Here is a 25,083-nt window from a genome sequence, read left to right as displayed (position 1 = left end):
CATTCTCAGTGTTGTACATGTAAAGTGTATTTGTGCTGCAATGAGAAAAAGAACTGTTTCCTACAATTTCATGAGGTATCACTAAATATGTGATATGTATATACTGTCAAAAATGTATAGCTAAGTTAATATGTATTGTGAAGTTGCTCTAGAATAAATTTATGCGAAATTTAAAAAAATTTCAGAAATATCATACACTCCTGGAAATGGAAAAAAGAACACATTGACACCGGTATGTCAGACCCACCATACTTGCTCCGGACACTGCGAGAGGGCTGTACAAGCAATGATCACACGCACGGCACAGCGGACACACCAGGAACCGCGGTGTTGGCCGTCGAATGGCGCTAGCTGCGCAGCATTTGTGCACCGCCGCCGTCAGTGTCAGCCAGTTTGCCGTGGCATACGGAGCTCCATCGCAGTCTTTAACACTGGTAGCATGCCGCGACAGCGTGGACGTGAACCGTATGTGCAGTTGACGGACTTTGAGCGAGGGCGTATAGTGGGCATGCGGGAGGCCGGGTGGACGTACCGCCGAATTGCTCAACACGTGGGGCGTGAGGCCTCCACAGTACATCGATGTTGTCGCCAGTGGTCGGCGGAAGGTGCACGTGCCCGTCGACCTGGGACCGGACCGCAGCGACGCACGGATGCACGCCAAGACCGTAGGATCCTACGCAGTGCCGTAGGGGACCACACCGCCACTTCCCAGCAAATTAGGGACACTGTTGCTCCTGGGGTATCGGCGAGGACCATTCGCAACCGTCTCCATGAAGCTGGGCTACGGTCCCGCACACCGTTAGGCCGTCTTCCGCTCACGCCCCAACATCGTGCAGCCCGCCTCCAGTGGTGTCGCGACAGGCGTGAATGGAGGGACGAATGGAGACGTGTCGTCTTCAGCGATGAGAGTCGCTTCTGCCTTGGTGCCAATGATGGTCGTATGCGTGTTTGGCGCCGTGCAGGTGAGCGCCACAATCAGGACTGCATACGACCGAGGCACACAGGGCCAACACCCGGCATCATGGTGTGGGGAGCGATCTCCTACACTGGCCGTACACCACTGGTGATCGTCGAGGGGACACTGAATAGTGCACGGTACATCCAAACCGTCATCGAACCCATCGTTCTACCATTCCTAGACCGGCAAGGGAACTTGCTGTTCCAACAGGACAATGCACGTCCGCATGTATCCCGTGCCACCCAACGTGCTCTAGAAGATGTAAGTCAATTACCCTGGCCAGCAAGATCTCCGGATCTGTCCCCCATTGAGCATGTTTGGTACTGGATGAAGCGTCGTCTCACGCGGTCTGCACGTCCAGCACGAACGCTGGTCCAACTGAGGCGCCAGGTGGAAATGGCATGGCAAGCAGTTCCACAGGACTACATCCAGCATCTCTACGATCGTCTCCATGGGAGAATAGCAGCCTGCATTGCTGCGAAAGGTGGATATACACTGTACTAGTGCCGACATTGTGCATGCTCTGTCGCCTGTGTCTATGTGCCTGTGGTTCTGTCAGTGTGATCATGTGATGTATCTGACCCCAGGAATGTGTCAATAAAGTTTCCCCTTCCTGGCACAATGAATTAACGGTGTTCTTATTTCAATTTCCGGGAGTGTATTTCTGTTAATTAATTTTCTAATGTAAAAATAGTTAATATTTATGTGGCACGGAGTACAAGTTATAAAAATTGGAGCATTTTTCTGCGCATGTTGTGATTCTGTCGAGGAGTCTGACGGTACTTCTGAGTACTAGGAGAGAAAAAAGTTGTGAAAAATAAAATAAAATTTTACAAAAAATCCTACCATCATTTGAGGCCACAATAGCATAAATTCTGCAAAGAAAATGTTAAAAAGTAAATTTTATCTTATGTCAGGAAACAAAGGGTTAAGACACTTTATGAGATATAAAAGTACACATTCCTTAGTACTATCATTTACTCAGAACCCCGTCCGATACCTGGACCTATTCACAAAATAAACAGGCTACTTCTCTACGCCTCTGCATATTTTCTTTTATTAATATTTTGCACTATTCTGCTATTTTTTCATATTTAATAATCACGTATTATTACAATGAAGGGCAACTAGTAATCATAGGGGCGAAAATGCTCACCTTAAGAGCTACAAGCAACGTTCCACCTTCGATGCTGCGAAACAAATCTCTTCTACTGCAAGTTCTTTGCTTTCCATATTTTGGGGACTGCTAGTAGAGACCAAAACAAGAAAAAACAAATACGGTAAACATCTGATCTAAAATACATTCCTTAAGAGTTATGAGCTCTTGTTCATCTTTGCTACTTTGAAACACAACTCTTCTAATGATTAAGTGCTCGTAACTTTTAAGGTATGCGTTTTAGAGCACATGTTTGCTGGACATTTTTTCTTATTTTTGTCCATTCTACCATTTTCCAAAATGTGGAAGGCAAAGAACTTGGAGTAGAAAAAATTTGTTTCACAGTACCGAAGATGAAAAATTTCTCGAAGCTCTTAAGGTGAGCATTTTCGACCCTATGTTTACTGCGACTTTTTAGCTTCTAGTATCGTGTACTTTCAACTGTATGCTTTTACGCCATTAATTATGTGTGCGTGTGTGTGTGTGTGTGTGTGTGTGTGTTGTGTGTGTGTGTGTGTGTGTGTGTGTTTGTGTGTGAAAGTACAGAAAGTTATGTCTTATATTAGTTTTGTTGAAGATAAAGTTATATCGTATATAAGTTTTGTTACAAAGAGTGGAACTCTGAATATTTAGATAGAAAACGAGATTAAGACATGTATAACGTATAAATTGATTTCGCTATCAATTCTTTCGGCAATTGAAATACTTTGAACCTTTCCCTTTTTTTCTTTTATGTTACTTTTTAACAGGGAATTGGTTTTTATATCAAAAAAGTTTTGCTTAAAGTAACATTTTGAAATTTTCTTTTACTACGCTGAAAGCAAGTTTGATAAATTCAGATTGTCTTTCTCGAAACCATAAGTTTTCTTGGGTGCTATTTACAAGGAATACGTCACAATTCAGTGCTATCGGCTAGCTTTGCAGCCGTCGGATCTGAAAGTCATGATGAAACTGCGACTGTTTCCTTTTATTATGTTAAAAAATCATGGTGAAACAACAATTACACATGCTATGTAATTTTGTTGAGCCAGCTATCCAGTAGCCACGTGTCTAAAGAGTGTAGCAACTTTTCAATATCTGATGACTTCGATAAACAATTCAGTCACTTTTTTTTTTTTTTTTTTTTTTTACCCCATGAGACCGTCACTCATGTTAATCTTGAGTAATCAGTCTATTTATGATGAAACTTAGCTTTTTCTCTGAAGGTAAACACATTCTGTGTTCAAAGAAAGAAATGAAACGACAGTTCGATTATTCGTGATGGCAGTATTATAATGACATTTGTTTCACACAGTTAACTAATTTCACTGATGTATCATTTCAAGTGCTTTTATACTCTTGTAATTTTAACGTCTCCTTCCGCAGTATATATAATGTACGTCTCTTACATAAATATATAACTGCTGTCGTACTATTTATGTGTATGAATGACAGGTGTACATTGTTACAGCTACACAGAGCGACTCAGAAAAACTATGGGGACAAGGTTAAGCACTTGAATATGAGACATCGCCGAAATAAGTTGCATCGTGAAATAAATACCATTAATGCTGTCCATTCTGAAAACCGGAATAGTCTTTCAATAAATTTATGGCTCTGGCACCTGATACGGAAAAACCTTAAAGAAATTCTGTTAAGAAATATGAACTTTGTGTAACTTTACGTGAGAACGAACAAGCCTATTCTGGTTTGACTGAAAAATGTGGATAAATTGAAATAAACTGGAGAGACAAATTTGGCAGGTACTAACGAAGTGAAGTAAAAAAAGAGGAAAACAGGTGTATCCGAGTGACTGTTACAGGATAATAAGTCCATCGTTAAATGCTGTAACGGAAACTGGAATCAATATGAGCCAAAGTACAATGACATCGAAATGAAAACTGAGAACTCGATGACCTCTGCGCTAGACAATGGATATACAGTATTAATGCTCAGTTGTGGTGGAGAGGTCATGAATAAGGGCAGAGGGAGAAGTATTAAACAAGGTTTTCACAGTTGGATTCAGAAGTGAAAGGGCCACCGAGGTGAGATACTGACCGATTCGTAGAAGGAATATTAACAGCCCATCAACAATGAGGCAATGACTGATTCAGCGCGCACCTGAGCAGGACAGATATAGGGGCAGGAAAGCCACTGGGTTTTCAAGGAAGCCAACCTAGCATGAGACACCAACCAAGTTTACTACTTGGTGTTACTATCCATCGGAGCATTCATCATCTTAACCTGTAACCGCGCAAGTAACGAGCAGCCCGTAGAGGCTCGCCATCACAGTTTTTTTTATCTTAAATATCTTTGTGACTAATACCCTTTTGGCATATTTATTATTTTATAAATGACATATAAGTACTGCCAATCTTTCACGATGATTCCGTACTTACACTCTGTTTCATACCTTTTTAGTCATAATTCTGTGACCACGTTATAGACTATTCTTTGATTTAAATTCTGAGGAAGACACTCCTAGCAGTGTTGAAACCCGGTTAATTCGTTAAAAATAGTGACCGAGGGCTGTTTGCTTTCAATTGTGACTTAAAAATATTGTACTGCCGTCATTCACACCATAGCAGGCCATACCCTGTAATCTAGCGTTCATTATTGAAGTGCTTAGTGGAATACCTATAACAGTGGAGAATAACTTGATTTCATATTCAGTACATTGTGGCGTTAGGAAAACTGCGAGCCTTTATTGCTATTATAGTTCTTAAACTAATAGCATAGCTACTCAAAATTCACACATGTGCTTTTCATATGCTGTATTTCTGTGAATTGTAAGTTCTTGGACGCCATGTGTTACTTTGCTTCCAAGGTAGAGTTCTTATACTCCGTCTAGTTCGTGATCACCAATTTCGGTCCTAAGCTTATCGTTAATCTCATTTATGCTACCCACCGTTACTCTCGTCTTTCTTCGGTTTACTCTCAGTCTGCAGTGTACACTCATTAATCTCCTCATTCCACTGAGTATGGCCTCAGTCCTTCAAAAATGTCCAAATGTGTGTGAAATCTTATGGGACTTAACTGCTAAGGTCATCAGTCCCTAAGCTTACACACTACTTAACCTAAATTATCCTAAGGACAAACACACACACCCATGCCCGAGGGAGGACTCGAACCTCTGTCGGGACCAGCCGCACAGTCCATGACTGCGGCGCCGAGACCGCTCGGCTAATCCCGCGCGGCCTCAGTTCTTCTTCACTTCCTCTACGGGTAGCAGTGTCATCAAAGAATCATTGATATCGTATTACCTTGTAGAACCTTATTTTTATTTCTGTCACTGTTTCTTCGATGTGAAGATCAAGCAGTAGGGTTAAAAGACTCTATCTCTCTTTTCCATCGTTTTTAATCCGAGCATTTCTTCCATTATCTTCCATTGCTCCGTTTTGTTTCTTCTTCATATTGGACTGTATATTACCCGTGTTGCCCTAGGGTTTATTCCTATTTTTCTTAGAATTTCGAAGCCCTTGCACAGTTTCACATTGCCGCACGCCTTGTCATCGTGGAAAGAGGGCTATGAACACATTCTAACTGCTGGCATCACGAAGCACGTTGCCAGAACGGCCTCTCTAGTTTGTAATAACAAATAGTATAAAAACTTTACATAACATTAAAAGTGGCCCAGATTTTGTCTGCCTCTCAGTACTCCCACCAACGACAAGCTTCTTATCCAATATGACTGAAGCTGGCCCACCTGTTCTTTATATGCTACGTAAAAGAAATCATCCAACTTTGTACTCTTGAAAGGTCCTGAACAAAACCGTATGAAAAAAAATTATATCATTACAACCTAATCATGGCAACTTGTGGAAAGAAAACAGCTGTAAACATACATAAAACAAAATTCACTGTCTCAACATTTTTATGTGTGTGACTTCAAATATGAGAGCATTCGGTGTAACACATACAGAATGATTGTTGTTTCTGAACATGTAATTTTATAGCATATTTATTGATTTAGCGTACGCACAAATATTATGACTGCAGACGATGGTTTTCATTTAATGAATAGCGCTGAAATACATCTGATAACGGAAATATGTCTCGTGGTACAACGGAACTCTACGTGTGTACCTAGCTGCTTGTCAGCGGTCGTCCTTTAGGTATAGTTTGTGCAGTATAGGCAAATTTTTGCACGTGATGGGCCGATGAAACACCCAGAACAGTCTTTCTATTGACAGGCTGCCAGTCGTTGTAGTCTGGAGAGAGGATTACAGCGCGGTGGACGATAATGCACTGACCACACATCGTATGTCGGTATAGCCACTAGCGTGCCTAACGACTAACTGGGGCTTTATCTTAATTAATCCGCAATACGGTATCGCGCAATTAGCGCCCGCATAATGTAAGCAGCAGAGGTCAAGAACTGCGGACTTCATCGCTCGCTGCCTGCTTGCCTGCTACCAGCGCCGGTCGCCTAGATCATCATCTCCACAGCTGCTGTTGGTGGCGGTGCCACTGCCGCCCACGCAGAGCGGTCGGTATTCCGGTCATTGAAGGGAGCGCCCGGCGCGTGTAACTATTCATTAGCCGTGTCCGGTGTCCGCCGCCGTCCATCAGCGCTGCACTGGGATTAGCCGCGGTGACCTGCCCGCCGCCACACAGGTACAGCCGGCTAACCCAGCGCCGTGATACCTAGCAGACGGACCGCGAGTGGGTGTGATTGATGACACTGGATATCATCCACACCATTAGTGTTTAGTGCGTGCCGTCCTGATCTCGTTGTACTAACCTCCGACTTGTGTGTGGAGAAGAAAATCACTATTAGTGATTAGCTTGTTTGAGCAGTTAGGAAACTACTCCGAACGCAAAGTGAGCTTCGTAGTAAACTGAAACACAAGCAGAGCCTTTTAAATATAGACTATAGGAAGCCAAAATTACATTAGGAGAGTCATGCATGAGGTACAACGGATTCTCTCTACTGACACAATAAAAGTTATGTATGTCTGTAGGCTTTTGTGCCGTTGTCACTGAAGTTAAAATCGTCTCGTTTATTAGGCCTCGACATATTTCCTCTAAAATGATCGACGTTTCGACCCCTCTGCTGGAGTCTTCCTCAGGATCTTCCGGCGTCCACCACTGCTAGTACACTGTCAGTGCCGCGTCCTCTTACAAAGTGAAGTTTTCCCCGCGTTCGTGCTAGAGAAGTGGTAGTATTGATTAAAATTCTTTTGGCTGCCGTTGTTGGACCATAGCCATAGACTAATATTCCCGCACTGATGCAGAAGAAGGGCCTTATTGGCTAAACTCCTATGGGTACTATTAGTGGCCCATCGTCATTGGATAGATAGGCACTATTCCAGACCTATGCTGGAGTAGAGTTGTTGGTCGAAATTCCTCCTACGGCTGTTGGTTGGCCGGCATCATTGGCTAGATTCTAAACGGACAGAGCAAGAGAGGAGGAATGTTTACCCAAAATATTATGGTCGGCCGAGGTGACTTGCAGCGCGTTGTTTGTATTGGTCGTACACCGCATCTTCACTTCCTTGATGGCAGGGTCTCACGATGCCGTGACCCTATAGCCGTCCTGTCTATTGAAATTACAAGCATTCTTGGAAATTTCAACCACTTCTCGGACATTTCTTCTCTAAATATTGGTCTCTTTAGCCAGCACACGTACGTTATTGAAATCGATGTCGGAGCCACATTTCTCATGATGTTCCTCTACTGCAGATTTGGCAGTTTGTTTTAGACGCATGTGCCTTTCGTGTTCCTTAATGCGTTCTTTAACAGTTCTTCCCTTTTCACCTATATACACGTTGCCGCCACCACATGTCACTTGATAGACGCCTGCATTGTAGCAATCACGAGCTTCCGTTTTCCGTTGGAAAAAATCTTTTATTTTGTTTCGACTAAAGTAAGATGTCTGAACACCATTTTTCTTCAGAATTCTGCTTATGTGGCCAGTGACCCCAGAACGAACGGTAAGCTAACGGAGTGAGAATGCGGTTCCTCGTCATTCTTATTAGCGTTACTATTATTCCGTCTAAAAGCCCTGTCGATTGAATGGCTATCATAGCCATTAGCCTTCAATTAGCCTACCAAAATTAAGAGGACGTGAAACTCGTCTCTGCCAGTGTTCTAGCAGTAGTGGACACCGGAAGATCCTGAGGATGATCCCCGCAGAGGGGTCGAAACGTCGATAATTTTAACTAATAAAAGTTGTACGATAATTTTATCTTGTATTATGTCAATCAAATAAATCATTTCTGAGAAAGACACACATGTTTTATAAAGCCTTGTCTGAAAGTACGAGGGTGGTCTAATTGTAAAGAAGAAAAATCATGTTTGATGCTGTTCTTAAAAATTTCAATTTGAAGGGCTGGATTTCCGGAGAAATCAAAACAGAATTCGATGAAGTTCACGTAGACTCTGCATCATCGTTGAAGAACACTTACTTTTGGATTAATAAGTCTGAACGTAGTCGGACAAGCACCGAAGACGAGATACGCTCCAGCCGTCCAGCTGAGATCACCAGAAAGGAAACCTCTGACAAAATCCATGATATGGTTATGTAAGAGCAGTGAACAAAAGTTCTTAAGGTTTCTGAGACTGCAGGCATCTCAAGTAAGCGGTTGCATAATACTCTGCACGGGCAAGTGACTATGAAGAAGCTGTGAGCGTGGTGGTGCCACGATTACTCACAATCGACGAAAAGCGCAACATCCACAACATTTCAGCATGATTTCTGGCGATGTTTAATCCCAGTCTGCAAGACCTTTTGTGCCAGTTTGTGACTGTTGATGAAACCTGGATCCATTGTTACACACCAGAGTCCAAACGGTCGTCAAAACAATGGAAAAATGCTGCTGAAAGTACACGAAAGAAGGCAAATACCATTGCGTCAGCAGATAAGGTGATGACTACCTTTTATTAGTATCCCTAGGTAATAAACCAGATAGATTACTTGCAAAAAGGCAGAGCCATAACTGGACCCATTGGGCTTTATTTTTCAATCGGTCAACAATAGGTTGGTTGAAAACAGACGGCAAGCAAAAAAAAAAAAATAAATAAATAAATAAATAAATAAATAAATAAATTCTTTAGCGACGGTAACGCACCACCCCTCGTATCACAGTCAACAATGGCTAAGGTGCATGAACTGGGCTTTGGACTGGTTTCCCATCCACAGTATTCACCAGACTAAGCCGAATGTCACTTCTTACGATTCCCTAACATAAAACTTTGGCCAGGAAGCAATTTTTGTTCAAAAATGTTCAAATGTGTGTGAAATCCTATGGGACTTAACTTCTAAGGTCATCAGTCCCTTAGCTTACACACTACTTAACCTAAATCATCCTAAGGACAAACACACGCACCCATGCCCGAGGGAGGACTCGAACCTCCGCGGGGACCAGCCGCACAGAGCAAGTTTTGTCTAATGAAGTACTGATAGTAGCAGTCAACGAGAATTGTGCAGAAATTTTTCCGATGGGATGGAAAAGCTGAAGGATCGTTGGATTAGTGTACATCCCTCTAGGAAACTATGTCGAGAAGGAAGGCGAGTTGTTTACGAAACAAGCATTTTTTCTCGCTTTATTTACCATACTTATCAAACGACGCTCATCTGGTGTGTAGCCTCGTATGGAAGTGAAATGTGGAGGATAATCAATTCAGATAAGAAAAGAGTAAAAGCTTTTGAAGTATAGGGCTACAGGAGAATGCTGAATGTTAGGCGGATAGACTGAGTAAATAATGAGAATGTCGTGAATCCAATCGAGGAAAAAATAAATTTATGGTACAACTCGACCAAAAGTAGGCATCTGGTGATGGGGAGCGTACTCACGGAACAAGGAACAGTCAGTCTGGTAACGGGCTGGAGTAGAGGGTGGAGTAAAAACTGCAGGGACAGGCCTAGGCATGAATCCATTAAGCAGGTTCAAATGAGTGTAGGTTGCAGTAAAGAGACTGCATGTAATATGGCGTACCCACATATGAATGTTGCGGTTTTCTATGCATAGATACCTGCGAATTGCTTCTCCAGTTCAGAACTGAACTGGTAGCTGTAAACAGTCGTTTTTCTTTAAAATTCCGAGAAATCACAACTATCACAACAGTTATGTGAGCGGCGTGGTCATTTTCCTTAGAACATCACATAGGGAGTGACAACATCTCTCCAAAAGGTTTCGCAGTTGTGCCATCCTACCGTCAATCACTCCACACTGCACAGTTTTCCCCCTTTTAAGAAAAATAATAAATTATTTGACCTCCTGAGGGTGTGCTCTATTTAGCCACCCAGCCTTCTTTCACGTTTTTTATTATCGCATATACGAAAAGAGCCGCGAAATATCTGTTAATAATGCTGTGCTTTGCTTTTCTTTATCATCATTACCCTTTAGCGGAATAAAATGTATATATGGAAGTCTTATTGTTCTGTATCTGGCCTACAATTTAAGGAACGATTTTTCGTAACTGCAACTCATGCTAAGAATCAATATATCTTCCCTACTTCATAGTGATTAAAAGTTGAAATTACTTTGTTATGACCACTGATGTTACAGTCCGTGTGATCGTTCAAAAACACAAGTTCGCAGTGGATTTTATTTCTCGTTAAAATGCTATTTCATACCACGACTAGCCCAAGAACATGAGACTCTCATTAAAAAATACGTTGTCACTATAAAGTTTGCCAGATCAGAACGGAGCACAGCAAGACTCCTTTCAGATTCTGAAGGTACATTAAATTATTTGCACTGTAAATTATATCCTATCAGCAGCCCGCGTCAATCTGCAACACATCATAAAATCTGCTGATCTTCCCTGCCAGTCTGGGAGCTGAAAGAAATAATATTATTTTATTATTATTTTACCGCTTCCTTGCGGTATGCTCGACTATATTGTAAGTCGTTTAAATACGCCGCGGCAGCGGCTCTTCGTTCTCCACGCAGCTCAGCACCACAGATAATATTTATATAGCTGAAAAATGTCTCAACAGGATGGGATAATATGCAAGCAAGCTTAACAATAAATAATACAAGTTTTCATTTAAACAACTCTATTAAAACCTTTAAATATCTCAGTGATTACAGACCTTTGTGAATTCACACGTAATGGCGTACATTGCTTAGTCTCGACAAAAGAATGCTACACTAGCGTTCGCTACTACGACACAGGATATCTTACTCGTTCGACTCCCAGATGAAGAAGACAAAGAAATTGCTATTCGTCACGTATTATATACTAGTTACTTATTTTAATCTTTGTTCGACATTTATCGTCTGTGGCGGTTTCATTACTCGCCGACGCAGATATTCTCAAAAATAAATAATAAAAAAAAATACATAATTTTATACAATAACACAATATGATACATATAATTTTCTCGTTACTACATAATATGTTGTTTTTGTTTCTTACTAGACATTACACTTCGAACTAAAGACCACAGAAAGGACGCTAATAACTAAACCACTACCAGGTGACACTCTGCAAGAGACTTAGTGGACATATAATTTGCACCAAAACTACTTGCACATTTTGAATGACGGTGTTTCTCTACACCGACAGTATATACTGCCGAATTACTCACGTAGACAGCTGTTGTAAATTCTAATACTAGAATATTTACTGCATCGTCTAACAGTTCTGTCATTAAAATGCAGTCTTTGGTCTGCCTTATCCACAACATTTTCTGCTTGATGGTTCCAATGTAAAATAATCCTATTCGTAATCCCTAGGTATTTAGTTGAATCGACAGCTATTAAGTTTGTATGAAGTACTATGCAACCGAAAATTAACGCAAGTTCTCACAGTAGTCATGTGAAAGACCACACACTTTTTATTATTCAGGAGCAATTGCCGTACCAGCGAGTGGCATTCAGAATCGTTAGTAGTGGTTGTGCTTGCGATTTTCGAGTGAAGTACAAAGTAAATGTGGACAGCGTCGTACAGTGAACAGTGATTCCATTTCTCCTTTTTGGCAGAAGAATTTTACAATATTCCCTGATCCGTCGGCGTGGTTCTGACCGCCTGAGACAGACTCCCGCCTTTCCTCGGAAGCGATGACAGATCAACTACGGTACGAGTGGTTGATATAATAAAGAAGTAATTTTCTTATATAGTATATTTCGCAATAGTGGCATTCGAAAATGTCGTGAGTGTTTCAGTACCGTGAAGATGTCTGCTATTTCCTGTTACATTGATGTCGAGAACCAGAATGCACTATTATCAAACAGTGGCACATCTGTCTTTTGTGTTTCTCGCAGCATTAGTGTAACGTATCCTGTTTTCTCCTGTTGCAGGCAGGATGCTGATCATTGGGGCTGCCCTCTACCTTATTCTGCTTTTCACTGCGTCGCACGCCAAGATTGGTAAGTCAGCTGCATCAGTGCGTTAGAATGTAGAATATGTGTAAAAAGTCGAAGAGTCACTACGTCATTAAGCGACTGGAGTGATTTTGTTAACTTGTTACCCACTGAAAATAAGTGACAGAGAGCGATGTAAAGAAAATAAACTTGTGTAAATCTGATCTGACATGTATTCTATCAGACTACCGTTTCATTGTACCAGATCAAACCATATGACGTCCTTGTAGGGAGTAGATATTACGTTTAATATTTAATAAGTTTCTAGATGTGTCTTCATGGAAGCTTGGCTGTAGAAATAGGTCCTACTCATCTGTTAGATATATTATTTGTAAGTTATGTTAAATAAAAATTTAAGGTGTTCTAATGTATTAACATATATCCCCAACGTTTTTCTTACTTATGCTTTATTTATTTCAAAAATCGTATACAGTCACGGTCTCTGCACTATTGTTCTCTGATTGTCACGCTGCTAATACGCCGTACGAAAATGACTGACGCCGCTCCCTGTTCCATAGCGAAACACGCATGTGGAACACATGGTTAAAAAGTGCCGAGAAATAGATTGTTCTTAATGTTTTTCATAAACTTATAGAAATAACCGACTCTGAAGTTTTCAAATGGCTCTAAGCACTATGGGACTCAACTGCTGAGGTCATTAGTCCCCTAGAACTTAGAACTAGTTAAACCTAAAGACATCACAAACATCCATACCCGAGGCAGGATTCGAACCTGCGACCGTAGTGGTCTTGCGCTTCCAGACTGCAGCCCCTTTAACCGCACGGCCACTTCGGCCGGCTCTGAAGTTTTCCGGGGCACTGTATCTAATACAGTGTAATTACAATTACACACAGGAGGTGTAGTGGAACCGGTAGCAGCGCATACTGATAACATACTGCAGGTAATTTCGCTGGTTCAAGTCTCACTTCAGTCAATTTATTTTCGTTCAGTCTGAAATAACTACATCTCGTAACTGTAAAATTCATCATCATTTTTATTAATGATGAACGTCTTCTAATTTCTAATTATATATTGTATGCGAAATTTCTGTTTTCATTTCCAATATAAATTCTTAATCGTCGATATTTTATGAAAGATTGTTCATAATGGATGATTAAGTTAAAAAACTACTTAATTTTTTAGGACAATAATGAAAAACCAAATACTCTTTATTTGGAATATGTCTGTTGTTTTATAAAACAGATGTAGTGGTGATAAGTGTCGTAGAAACGTGAAAAACAATCTTTTTCACAGCATTGAGAACACCATAAATTGCTGCATTTTTACATTCGCCATTCTGCGATTACAAATGAACACAACAGAACTGCTCTGAAGCCAAGTTAGTGGATTTGGCTCGAGAATTAGCAAGACTGTTAAGCTGCCACGCCGCGCGGAGTGGACGATCGGGTAGAGGCGCTATGTCACGGATTGCGCGGCCCCGCCCGCCGGAGGTTCGAGTACTCCCTCGGGTATATGTGTGCGTGTTCTTATTAGCAAAAGCTTCTTTTAGTTTAAGTAGTGTGTAAGTCTAGGGACCGATGACCTCAGCAGATTGGTCCCTTAGGAATTCGCACACATTTTTAAGCTGCCACACGCACTGGAACTAACGCACGCAGCTTTCGCACATGTCACAGTCGAAAACTTGTGAGGTATAGAGCGGCACGTCATAAAAGAAGAGGAGAAAATGCGGCTCCTAGTTAGCTTCGTGGATTGTGTCGTCGATCGACTGGTCACTAACGTAGCAGATGACAGTTCCAGAATTGAAATGTATTTCTCGGATTCGGTTAAGGAAGGAGCTAAGTGATTACCAGACGATTGAATGTAATTAATACCTTCAGTTGCTACAGTATTCAATAATACGGTGAAATCCCTGTAGTATGCTTTTGCATCAAAAATAGCTCGCTCAGAAAAGTTAACCTGTGTTTAAGGTAAGGGTTTTCATCTCTCTTATTTGCTGTTAGAATAGTATATTAGGTTAGAACTAGAGCATTTTATGCTTCCCGTCTAATCACCTAAGAAGCTTACGGTAGTGCTGGAGTTTTGCCGAATATTATTTCATACTCTTTAAAAATTAAATGAGGTTCGAAGCTATATTGCTTCTTTGCCCGTCTCTTTTGACGTCTGAACTGCAACTGCTCACATCTTTGCAGGTTAGTGGGACCAGCTTGCTGACCAATGCTGTCCAAGTTAAATGCGGCGGTAAAGCTGTTGTCCCGCATTGTCGCTCAGTCTTGTAACACACCATAAAATATATCCTTATGGTCATTCTTGATTGTACTGGATACAGGTTGCCTTCCGCTCGACGTGAAACGAAAACCAATTAGATTGAAGGATATGCGGAAGAACATGTGCAGTCTTCGACCATCTGCCTTACAGTCCTTATTTGATCCCGATTAATTACCATCAATTCCGAATTTGAAGGATATTTTTTGTCGGAAACCACTAAGGAAACGGGAATCAATTGAAAGAATATGAAAGTCACAGGTTCAGCAACCTGGTGGCAACTGACAATGCTAGAAGCATAGGATAGTAGTGCGACAAACACATTTCAAGAAATAGCAAGATATCAAAATATATTGTAAAATAGGTATCCTTTTATTATCTTGAATGAACGTTCTTATCTTTTAATCTGTTCCTCGTCTATCTCTCCCTCTCTCTCTCTCTCTCTCTCTCTCTCTCTCTCTCTCTCTCTCTCTCTCTGGTGTGTGTGTTTGTACAACCTTTAATAAAGCAAATTGGAAAATAATAGTTAATCATCAGTATGATCACTGTGAAATAATGAAGTACAAGGGGCAAAAGAGTCTTCGGAATGGTACTCGGTCTGGCATTTCTTGGCGATGCGCTGTCGCGGGCGGGTCGTACAGCATGAAATTTCCATGCTCTTCGTGGCTGCACAATGCGTACGGCGCGGTGTGTCTCCTTCCGGGAGCTGAAGTTTTCTTACCGTGCAGTGGCTTTCGATAATTCCTCTGCTACAAAATTTCAGAGAACAAAAACTGGGAAAGAACCTTGAAAGTCAGAGTACTGTGATATGTGGCTATGAGCAGACATGAAGGGTTGCTGAGGCAACTACTTGGATGTGAAGACGATCCAGAGTGATCGAAACATGCAATCCAATTACGAATGTGCAACTGAGACGGAACAACAAATGATAATTATCTTAAATGTCTATACAGTTGCTGAATCTTCCAAGACGATTATGTCGACTACAGTGAAATATCTTTCACAGTGTGAGTTTACAAATGGTTCAAATGGCTCTGAGCGCTATGGGACTTAACTACTGAGGTCATCAGTCCCCTAGAACGCAGAACTACTTAAACCTAACTAACCTAAGGACATCACACACATCCATGCCCGAGGCAGGATTCGAACCTGCGACCGTAGCGGTCACGCGGTTCCAAACTGACGCGCTTAGAACCGCACGACCACACCGGCCGGCTGTGAGTTTTCACTTCAGAAAAAATTATGTAGTGACATGCAGATAGAAATTAATTGAAAAGTAATTACCTAGATGAGGGCTGGGCGCGGGAGCTGCCGGAGTGCACGATGGGCACTTGTATCGTCGTGTTGGCGCGATGCGATCACAGCTCGCGTTCACCTTTTCGAGAAGGGGACTACAGAATGACTATAATACACGATCGGCAACTGACACTTGCGTTTGTAGCTATATTTGTATACATCGCACTGCCGCAAACATTACAGTATGGCAATGCAATGATTACTTACGACATCGTATAACATGTGCGTAGTATTTCACCAATTATTTCAAGAACTCCATCCGCTGCAGTCAACAAAAGTATCCTTAAAGACTACACTTTTGTTACACAAAGTAATAATAGCTTACAACAATTCTGTTGTGAAGAAAAGCAAACGAATTTAGGCTACCGCGTATGTTTTTACGCGCCATCTGGCCACTAAGGCTTTGCACGTCAATTTATAGGTTCTGAAACTATCGAGTTGGTTTCCGATGTTTGTCTATGAGTATTTGTCTTCCTACGCGAACAGTACGTTCGTCATGTTCCACTTTCATCTGAGCGTGAAGATATCGTTCCAGCTTCGTTGGAAAAAACAGAGGCAACTACACACGTTCAGATGATATCTTCAAACGATAGAGAAGCTGTTGATCGTCTGCAATTCGACTTAGCACAATACAATGACAAACTCTACGCGGTCTTCTTTTCCTAAAAATCACTCAATAAACCGAAATCGACCAATCGCCTTCCCTACCACAAGCCTCTCATGCGCTTTCTAATTCATATCGCATCGCAACGTTACGCCCTGATATTTAAACGACGTGACTGTGTCAAGCAGCACGCTACTAATGCTGTTTCGGAACATTATAGGTTCGTTTTTCCTACCCATCCGCATTAACTTACATTTTTTAATATTAAGAGCCAACTCGAAATTTTCTCTACGTCATCTTGTATCAGCCTACAGTAACTCATCTTCGACACCTTCCTGTACACCACAGTATCAAAGCGAACCAGACAGATCCCGTATATAGAAAATAACACTCCTGTTACAGTTCCCTGGGCATTCCTTATGTTATCCCTCTCTCCGACGAACACTCGCCGTCGAGGACGACATACTGGGTTGTTTTACTTAAGAAGTCTTCGAGCCAGCGACATATTTTGGATCCTACTATGTATTCACGTACCTTCGTTAACAGTCTCCAGTACAGTGTCTAACTCATTTCGGAAATCTAAAATTATGGAATCTGCCTATTGCCTTTCGTGATGTGGCTCTCACCCTGTAGATACGTTACGAGGAAGAGGTAAAACCGAAGGAAAAATCACATAATGCGGTATATATATAACAGAAATGTATAAATTTATATGAACTTTTTTCTCTCTCTCTTTCATGTTTTAGTTCGAGAAGTTTGGCATTCTTTCCTCAGTATGTAAAGTGATCACCAATTTCTCATGACGGAGTTGAAAATGTCGCTTCACTTTGTATTTCATCCACGACCATAGAAAAACATTACAAAACAAACAATGAGGGGCTTTTTGTGTTTCAATAAAAAGTAATTTTCCTCCCACTGTTGCTTGAAGTTTTTCGACCGATTTTCTTTTTGAGGATTTTAACTCCTACTGACGCATTTTCCTTTCAGTGATTTTGTCACAATGTGATATGATTTCAACACCTACTACGCTAACGGAAGGAAGTAAACAGGCCGAACGTGCCACGCGCACATCTGAAACAAACGATCGATGTTAACAGAGAGTTGGAGGTAAACGTCTGGCTGACAGCGCCAGCGGGCGACCAGTGTGGGCTCATGCGGGCGTCCACGCCCACAATGGAGCATCTCCCTAACCCTGGTCAACATGTTAAGTCCCTAAGCTACTCGTTTCTACTGTGTAAATTCTCTTTTTATACTGAACTCATATTCTCGGGTATTTCGTTGAGATTTAGAATATTGTCTTCATAAAAATAGAAGAGGTGAGTGATGATTTCAACTGTGAGATATAAATGTTTGCGGATTTAAAAATTTTCACGATTGATCAGAAAAGTTGTAAGTAGGCTGTTTAGGTTTTTATGTTACTAACGCCACGTAGCGCTTTGTAAGAAAATCTCTGACTGAGCTGTGTGCAGTCTGTGGCTGGTTGGCATGGTTGGAATATTCGCTATTGTAGTGTTGGGCAGTTGGATGTGAACAGAGCGCAGCGTTGTGCAGTTGGACGTGAGCCGCTAGCAGTGGTGGATGTGGCGAGAGAGATTCCAGAGTTTTTGTTCGAATAACGAAGATAATTGTGAGGTAAGTGATTCATGAAAGGTATAGGTTATTGATAGTCAGGCCCATTCTTTTGTGGGGATTATTGAAAGTCAGATTCCTTTGCACTAAAACATTGTGTGTCAGTTTAGTGATGATCAGAATTAGCAAAGAGAGAAATGTCTGAGAACGTTCAGTTTTGCTCAGCTGTTTGTAAATCAAATAACGTAAGAGGTTTACCAGCACAGTAATTAATAATTCTTCTAAGGGAACGTTTCAAAGTGTTCCAAGACGAGACCTGATTTTTTATTTTTAATAACAATCTATGAAAAGCTATGTTTCAAACACTTAAATTTCACTACACAAGTCTCTTCTAATTTTACAGAAACAATAAACTTCATCTCAACGAAATCCTCGACATCATCTAGTCCAAATCAGAAAAAAAATCATCAGAAATGTTATGTTTTTGGCCTACATTCTAATTCGCAGCATTGGTACCTAGATCACAGAACAACCAAATTCTCCAAAAGACTCTCGCTAGGCACTACCCTATCTAAGGAAAAGAGAACCATAAAATTGTAAATTTGTGGTAAGTTCCTATGGGACCAAACTGCTGACGTCATCGGTCCCTCGGCTTACACACAATCTAACTTAAACTACATTACACTAAGGACAACACACACCCAACCCCAAGGGAGGACTCGAACCCTCGACGGGGGGAGCCGCGCGAACCATGGAAGACCCTGTATGACACATAATAAAACAACAACCACAAGTCCAGAATGAAGGTGTGAGCTAATGACAGCAACTGATAGCGACAATTCAACGGAGGGTTTAATCTAGGACTCAAAGTCGCACCGGAGTCCTGAGCACGTCTTTACCACCTTCTGGGCCGATAGTGAAAAGGTCATACACTAATAGACCGATTTCAACAAAATTTTGGACAAGTACTTAACACTTGCATCTGAAACTAATTTTGTAAACGAGCAGTTGACTTTGGACTTATTCCAAAGATTCCAAGCATTTCTGAAGCGAGAGGCACTGAGATCTGATGTAAGGGCACTTCGCTCTGTAACAAGGTTACGCAGTAATTAACAAATGTGTTGTAATGTGAAAGCTGTATAGTGGAGGAATTATTTGTCATTAAATTCAAATGCCTACCAGTACAAAGTCATTTTACTTTACTGAAGAACAGAGACTATTTGCGTGACAATATTTTCACAGAAAACACACATCGCAACTTAAAGAGGATGACGCTCCAATAGCAAAGTTCAAACTTAATTAATATTCATGTAGGCGTATATCCGTCTGGCATCATTAGAACTTCGCCGTGCGTATCTCATATCAACTGGGGGCACAGACAATATCCAGATAAGGACGCTGAGTGAAACTTACAAACTGAAAATGTGTGACATTAGGCATAACAGAAGTGGTGGGCGTTAGGAGTAAGTTGTTATTCCCATAGTCATTTCGTGCTGAGCATGTAGCGCAGTGACGCTGTACTTACGCAGCAGGCAGAAAAAACGTTCATGCAAATGGTAATCGCAATATAAAATTCACAATAGCTATGGGAAGAACACATAAGAATGGTACTTGTTAAAAAATTAAAGCAGTAAATGTAATTTCCACTTTTAAATGAAATTAATACTGATAAGAAGAGTACTATACTCGACTATTAAAATTGTCATTAAAGCCAAATGGTCAGCTAACGTGGTTGAGGAGGCACCTTCCAGCGGGGCCGCTGTCGACGTCGACCACTGTGGTCTGTGGGGAAGTCAGCAAAACCCTCTACCAGTGGCGAAATAATGACGTCATGATTAGTAATACAGCTTTATTTCTGCAACAGTCTTACAGCTGTTTGAACGGATATCCCTAACCGCAACCCCATGTATATATAAAAGGCAGCACTACTTTCCTCCTTGTGTTAGACAATCATTGTACTTACTCGTTGTTATAAATCGGTTATTCGACGCCAACGTGCGGTGTGTAATCGAGAGTACTCCGTGTACCATTGTCATCTCATTCCTCCCCCCGTTATACTCACAAATGAAGGAGCGCGGTCGTAAGCGTCCGTATGGGCTCTCATCTCTATGATATTCTCTTCGTATTCATCTGACAAGACTTACGAGGGAGGATGTAATATGTTGCATTGCTCCTCTTAAAAAGCACGTTCTCGAGAATTCGACACTAAACGTCTCCGTGATGCGGTAAGCCAATCTGGTAGAGCCTACAATTCTTATTTGTTGAGTAAACGATGCTATACCGAAATTCGATAATCATCGGTAGATCTCTAGCTTTTCTGTCAACCCATCATGATTAAGGTGCCATGTAGCAGCTGATTTGGTATCTATTTCTTTTGTGGTTCAGTTATACTTCCTTTCGATTCTTTCAACGAGTCTCAGATTTTCTGACAACTGTTCTTATGTGGACCTTCTCTTAGTAACATAATAGTTCCTACTGCTATAGGAATTTATGTTGGTAACAGGCTACAGCCGTGACACTTTTATAGAATGAAAATTATTTGCCACTCAGCAGTATAACTTATAATTATTCAGAGATGTAAAACGCCGCTACCGTTGTAAGTTCTTTTATTATTACACGACCGAACTTTACAACTGTAGCGGTATTTTCAACTTCTGGTGTAACGATCAGATGTGGATGTTCCTTCAATATGATTGTTTACATTTATTCAACCAGTTTCCGCTCTTTCAACCATCATCGACTTGAGGAAAAACGTCTAACATATGGCGGCTTAAAATGCATATTTCTCATAAAAGACAGTTTCGTATAGTGACTGCAATTTGCAACGGAGGGCAAAGCGTAGCGCCTTCGATCAATAATCAAAACGTCCTCCGTCCCAGGTTCGAAATTCGCTCCCGTTAAAATTTTGGTTAATACTCAGCACTGGCGCAGAAAGACTTCCAGCATAAGAAGTCACCCTCAGTCTGCCACCGGTATTGTCAAAGACTCAAATATGGAAATTCCGGAGTACAGAAATACATATCGTTGACGGATTTTGTATGTAGGAAGTGCAGAGAAGCTAAGATAAAATGGCTGCACCAAAAATGTGATGAAATCGAAAAAGAAACGATTGTCTAAAGGAGTGAATCGGCATATAGCAAACTCAAAGAAACCTTCGGTGAAATTAAAAACAACATTCCGTCTGAATTTCTAAAATCTTTGGGGTAAGTTGCAACAAAACGAATATTCTGGTTGATGTGTAGGACGTATGAGTGTGGCGATACACTATCTGACTTCCGGAAAAATATCAGCCACACAATTCCGAAGACAGCAAGATCTGACGAGTGAGAGAATTATCGCACAATCATCTTAACAGCTCATGAAGAATGGAAAAGAAAATTGAAGATGTGTTACATGACGCTCAGTTTGGCCTTAGGGAAGGTAATGGCACCATAGATGCAATTGTGACGTTGGGGCTGATAATGGAAGCATGAATAAAGAAAAATCAAGACATGTTCATATGATCTGTAGACCTGGAAACAGCGTTTGACGATTTAAAATGGTGAAGGTGTTCTAAATTCTGCGGAAATTCGGGGTACGCTGTATGGAGAGACGGGTAATATGCAATATGTATAAGAACCAAGAGGAAATCATAAGGGTGGACGACCAAGAAAAAGAAATGTAAGACAAGGAAGTAGTCTTTCGCCCCTACTTTTTAACCTGTACATTGAGGAAACATTGATGGAATTAATAGAAAGGTTCACGAGTGGGATTAAAATTCAAGGTCAAAGGATGTCAGTGATACGATTCGCGGATGACATTGCTATCCTGGGTGAGTGTGAAGAAGAATTACATGATCTGCTGAATGAAATGAACAGTCTAATGAGTACAGAATACGGCATGAGAGTAAACTGAAGAATAAAGTAGTGAGAAATAGCAGAAAAGAGAACATGATTGATGGTCACGAAGCAAATGAAGTTAAGGAATACTACTACCAAGTCAGCAAAATAACCAACGACTTACGGGGGAGGGAGGACATTAAAAGCAGACTAGCACTGGCAAAATGGCATTACTGGCCAAGAGAAGTCTACTAGTATGAAACATAGGCCTTCATTTCAGGAAGGAGCACAGCATTGTGTTGTAGTGAACCGTGGGCAACGGGAAAACCAGAACAGAAGAGAATCGAAGCATTTGAGACGTGGTGCTACAGAAGAACGTTGAAGATTACGTGGACTAATAAGGTAAGGAATGAGGAGGTTCTGCGCGGAATCTGAAATGAAAGGAATATATGGAAAACACAGACAAGAAGAAGATGCAGGATGATACGACATTGTTAAGACAGCAGGGTATGACTTCCATGGTACCAGAAGGAGCTGTAGAGGGCCAAAACTATACAGGAAGACAGAGATTGGATTAAATCCAGCAAATAATTCAGAACGTAGTTTGCATGTGCTACTCTGAAACGACGAGGTTGGCATAGGAAAGAAATACGTTGTGTGGTGCATCAAACCTGTCATAAGGCTGATGACTCCAAAAAATTAAATAATAATATATTATAGCTAAATAAAATAAAAAGAAGCGGCAAAATGTAAAATCCAACCAATGAGATTCTGAGAAACTTTTAAAAATCTTAAATAAAGTACCGATACTCAACGGCTTCTGAATTTCTATATTCAAATAATTTATTTCCAATAGAATAATCGAACAATAATGGATGTTTCGCGTATTTATACTTTAGACGGTTATATTTATTCACCTATCAGTTCCTGCACCACTCGTCGAATCTAAGCAGGTGTTCCTGTATTTTATAATTCAGCATTTATCCCGATCCAACAGTGCAGCGAAGAGTAGCCTTTCCAATAAACGTTCTTCTCCAAATTCAGAGGTATTATCGCTCCTGTGACATTTCTATAACCGTAAGAACGTCTGAAATAAGATCACGAGAATAAACCGCAAGCTTCATAGCGAAAATATTATGTGCTATCTAAGGGTTTCGTGACGAGGAAAATGAGAGCACAGTTGTCAGCCACAACGGCCACGTCATATCGCAGAGTACGTAAGATATCGCTGCAGAGCGTAGTGGCGCTGTCATCGAGAGCGCTGTATATAACGATAGCCGTATCTACAGCCTGGTACGCCGATATTCTTGAGAAACATTGAGATAACTACCAGCATAAACTTCTGAGTAGATACGTCTGGTGATATTAAAGTTTTGACTCGAACTTTCGAGGATCAGTGCCAATCTCCGCATCTCGGGGAAATGCAAATCTGAAGTAATTTTCCCGACATTTACCGTAACTGATTTTAAGCAGTCACAAAATATATACGCTTCCGATACGAAATGGGAATTTCTGCCACGCAGCTGCATAATTCTATTTCGTTGTTTTAACCAACTGTATAGGCGTTCAAACGAAATCTTGGTTTCCAATTTGGATGTTGGTAATATTTGCTACTATGGTGTTAATAGATATATATTCTGGTGGAGGGGGGAGGGGGAGGCAGTGGGGTGACCAGGTCAGCTTGATGGCTGCTTTTGCCCAAATGATACTCCCTATCCTTAATTAATGTTGAAACGTCCAATTAGAAAAAATTTATGAATTACTGTGCTGGTAAACCTCTTACATTACTTGATTTTCAAACAGCTGAGCAAAACTGAACGTACTCAGACATTTCTCTGTTTACTTATTCTGATCATCACTAAACTGACGCACAATTTTTTTAGCGCAACGCATTCTGACTTTCGATAATCCCTACAAAGGAATGGCCCTGACTAACAATAACCTATACCTTTCATGAATCACTTACGTCACAAAAATCTACATTACTCGAACTACTGCGATACAGCGAGCGCCAATATTGCCAGCTAAATAAAAGATTCTAACTACTGAAGGCACTAACTACTGATAGGCATAGTTAGCAAATGAAAGATTTTAGTAGAGAACAAACAATGTATTTACCTTAACAGTGTTCAAAAGTAACATCTCTCTATCACATCCACCACTACTCGCGGCTCACCTTCAACTGCACAATGCTACGCGCAGTGCACATCCAACTGCCCAACACTACAAAAGCGAATATAGCACCAATGCCAACCAGCCACAGACTGCACGCAACGCAGTCAGTGATTATCATACAGAGCGCTACGTGGCGTTACCAACATAAAAACCTAAACAGCCTACTTAGAATGTGCAGCAAGGCTGGACTGTATCATTTGTTTTAAATGACAATATACGGCTCCAGCAGGAACAGCTACTCTGAATACTGTCTGTCTGAACTTGATTAACGTTACCTACCTGTCAATGTTAGAAAGACGTGAGCCCGCAGCACGTGACGTATGGGAGATACACATGCCCCGTTAATACATTCACACAAGCTCACACACAAATACACCCACCTGGGTCGCCTACCCAACGATAAAAACCTTAGAATTCATTCATATTGCAAGAAAATTGATGACAATTATTAATTTTTAACACGCAAAATGTGAAAATGAAGATCCACTTTACATCAACAATGAGGTATCGGGATCAGGGTGCTCCTATTTTGAGTAAAAGTAAACGCAATGGATTTCGCTTTGTTTCGGGGTTCCGAGATAAACAGACAGGTTTTATGAGTTCAGCAAAATCGAAGAGAGCGAGGTAAGGAGGAGTACAATCAATTAGGCATTTACGAGTTCTTTTAGTCTACTGTCAGCAAAATCGACACGAGCGACGTAAGGAGGAGCACAATGAATTTCGTTTGGCGGAGAACGTGGAATCGGAATGACGTCTGGTAAAAGAATTATGTCTTCCAAATTAATATGTATACCAATCATATGTGCGAATAATAAACTATTATCTTGCTACGAATACAAGCATTAAGTTAATGGCAAAATTGTGCAATGTACGCCACTGGTTTGGAACCAGTGTTCTAAAACAAAAGAGGCGTATAAACTGAGGCTTAAAGTCAATTAGTACGAAATGGATGAAGGACGATATCCGGTGATGCTATGTTTTCAACACGA

At 41.1% G+C, this 25,083-nt stretch overlaps 1 protein-coding gene across 1 annotated transcript in view; it reads left to right on the top strand.

Annotated features, from left to right (window-relative positions):
- LOC124624573 (acid sphingomyelinase-like phosphodiesterase 3a) overlaps positions 1–25,083 on the top strand; it is a 1,195,211-nt gene that overhangs the window by 725,548 nt on the left and 444,580 nt on the right. Inside the window, exon 3 of the mRNA XM_047149115.1 lies at positions 12,347–12,415. Within this exon, the coding sequence (XP_047005071.1) occupies positions 12,352–12,415 (64 nt within the window). The 5' untranslated portion in view covers positions 12,347–12,351. The remainder of the gene's footprint in view (positions 1–12,346; positions 12,416–25,083) is intronic.

The sequence above is a fragment of the Schistocerca americana genome, chromosome 1 (genome assembly GCF_021461395.2).
Source record: "Schistocerca americana isolate TAMUIC-IGC-003095 chromosome 1, iqSchAmer2.1, whole genome shotgun sequence".
In the NCBI taxonomy this organism is placed as follows: Eukaryota; Metazoa; Arthropoda; class Insecta; order Orthoptera; family Acrididae; genus Schistocerca; species Schistocerca americana.
This window is presented reverse-complemented; position numbering and strand designations above follow the sequence as displayed.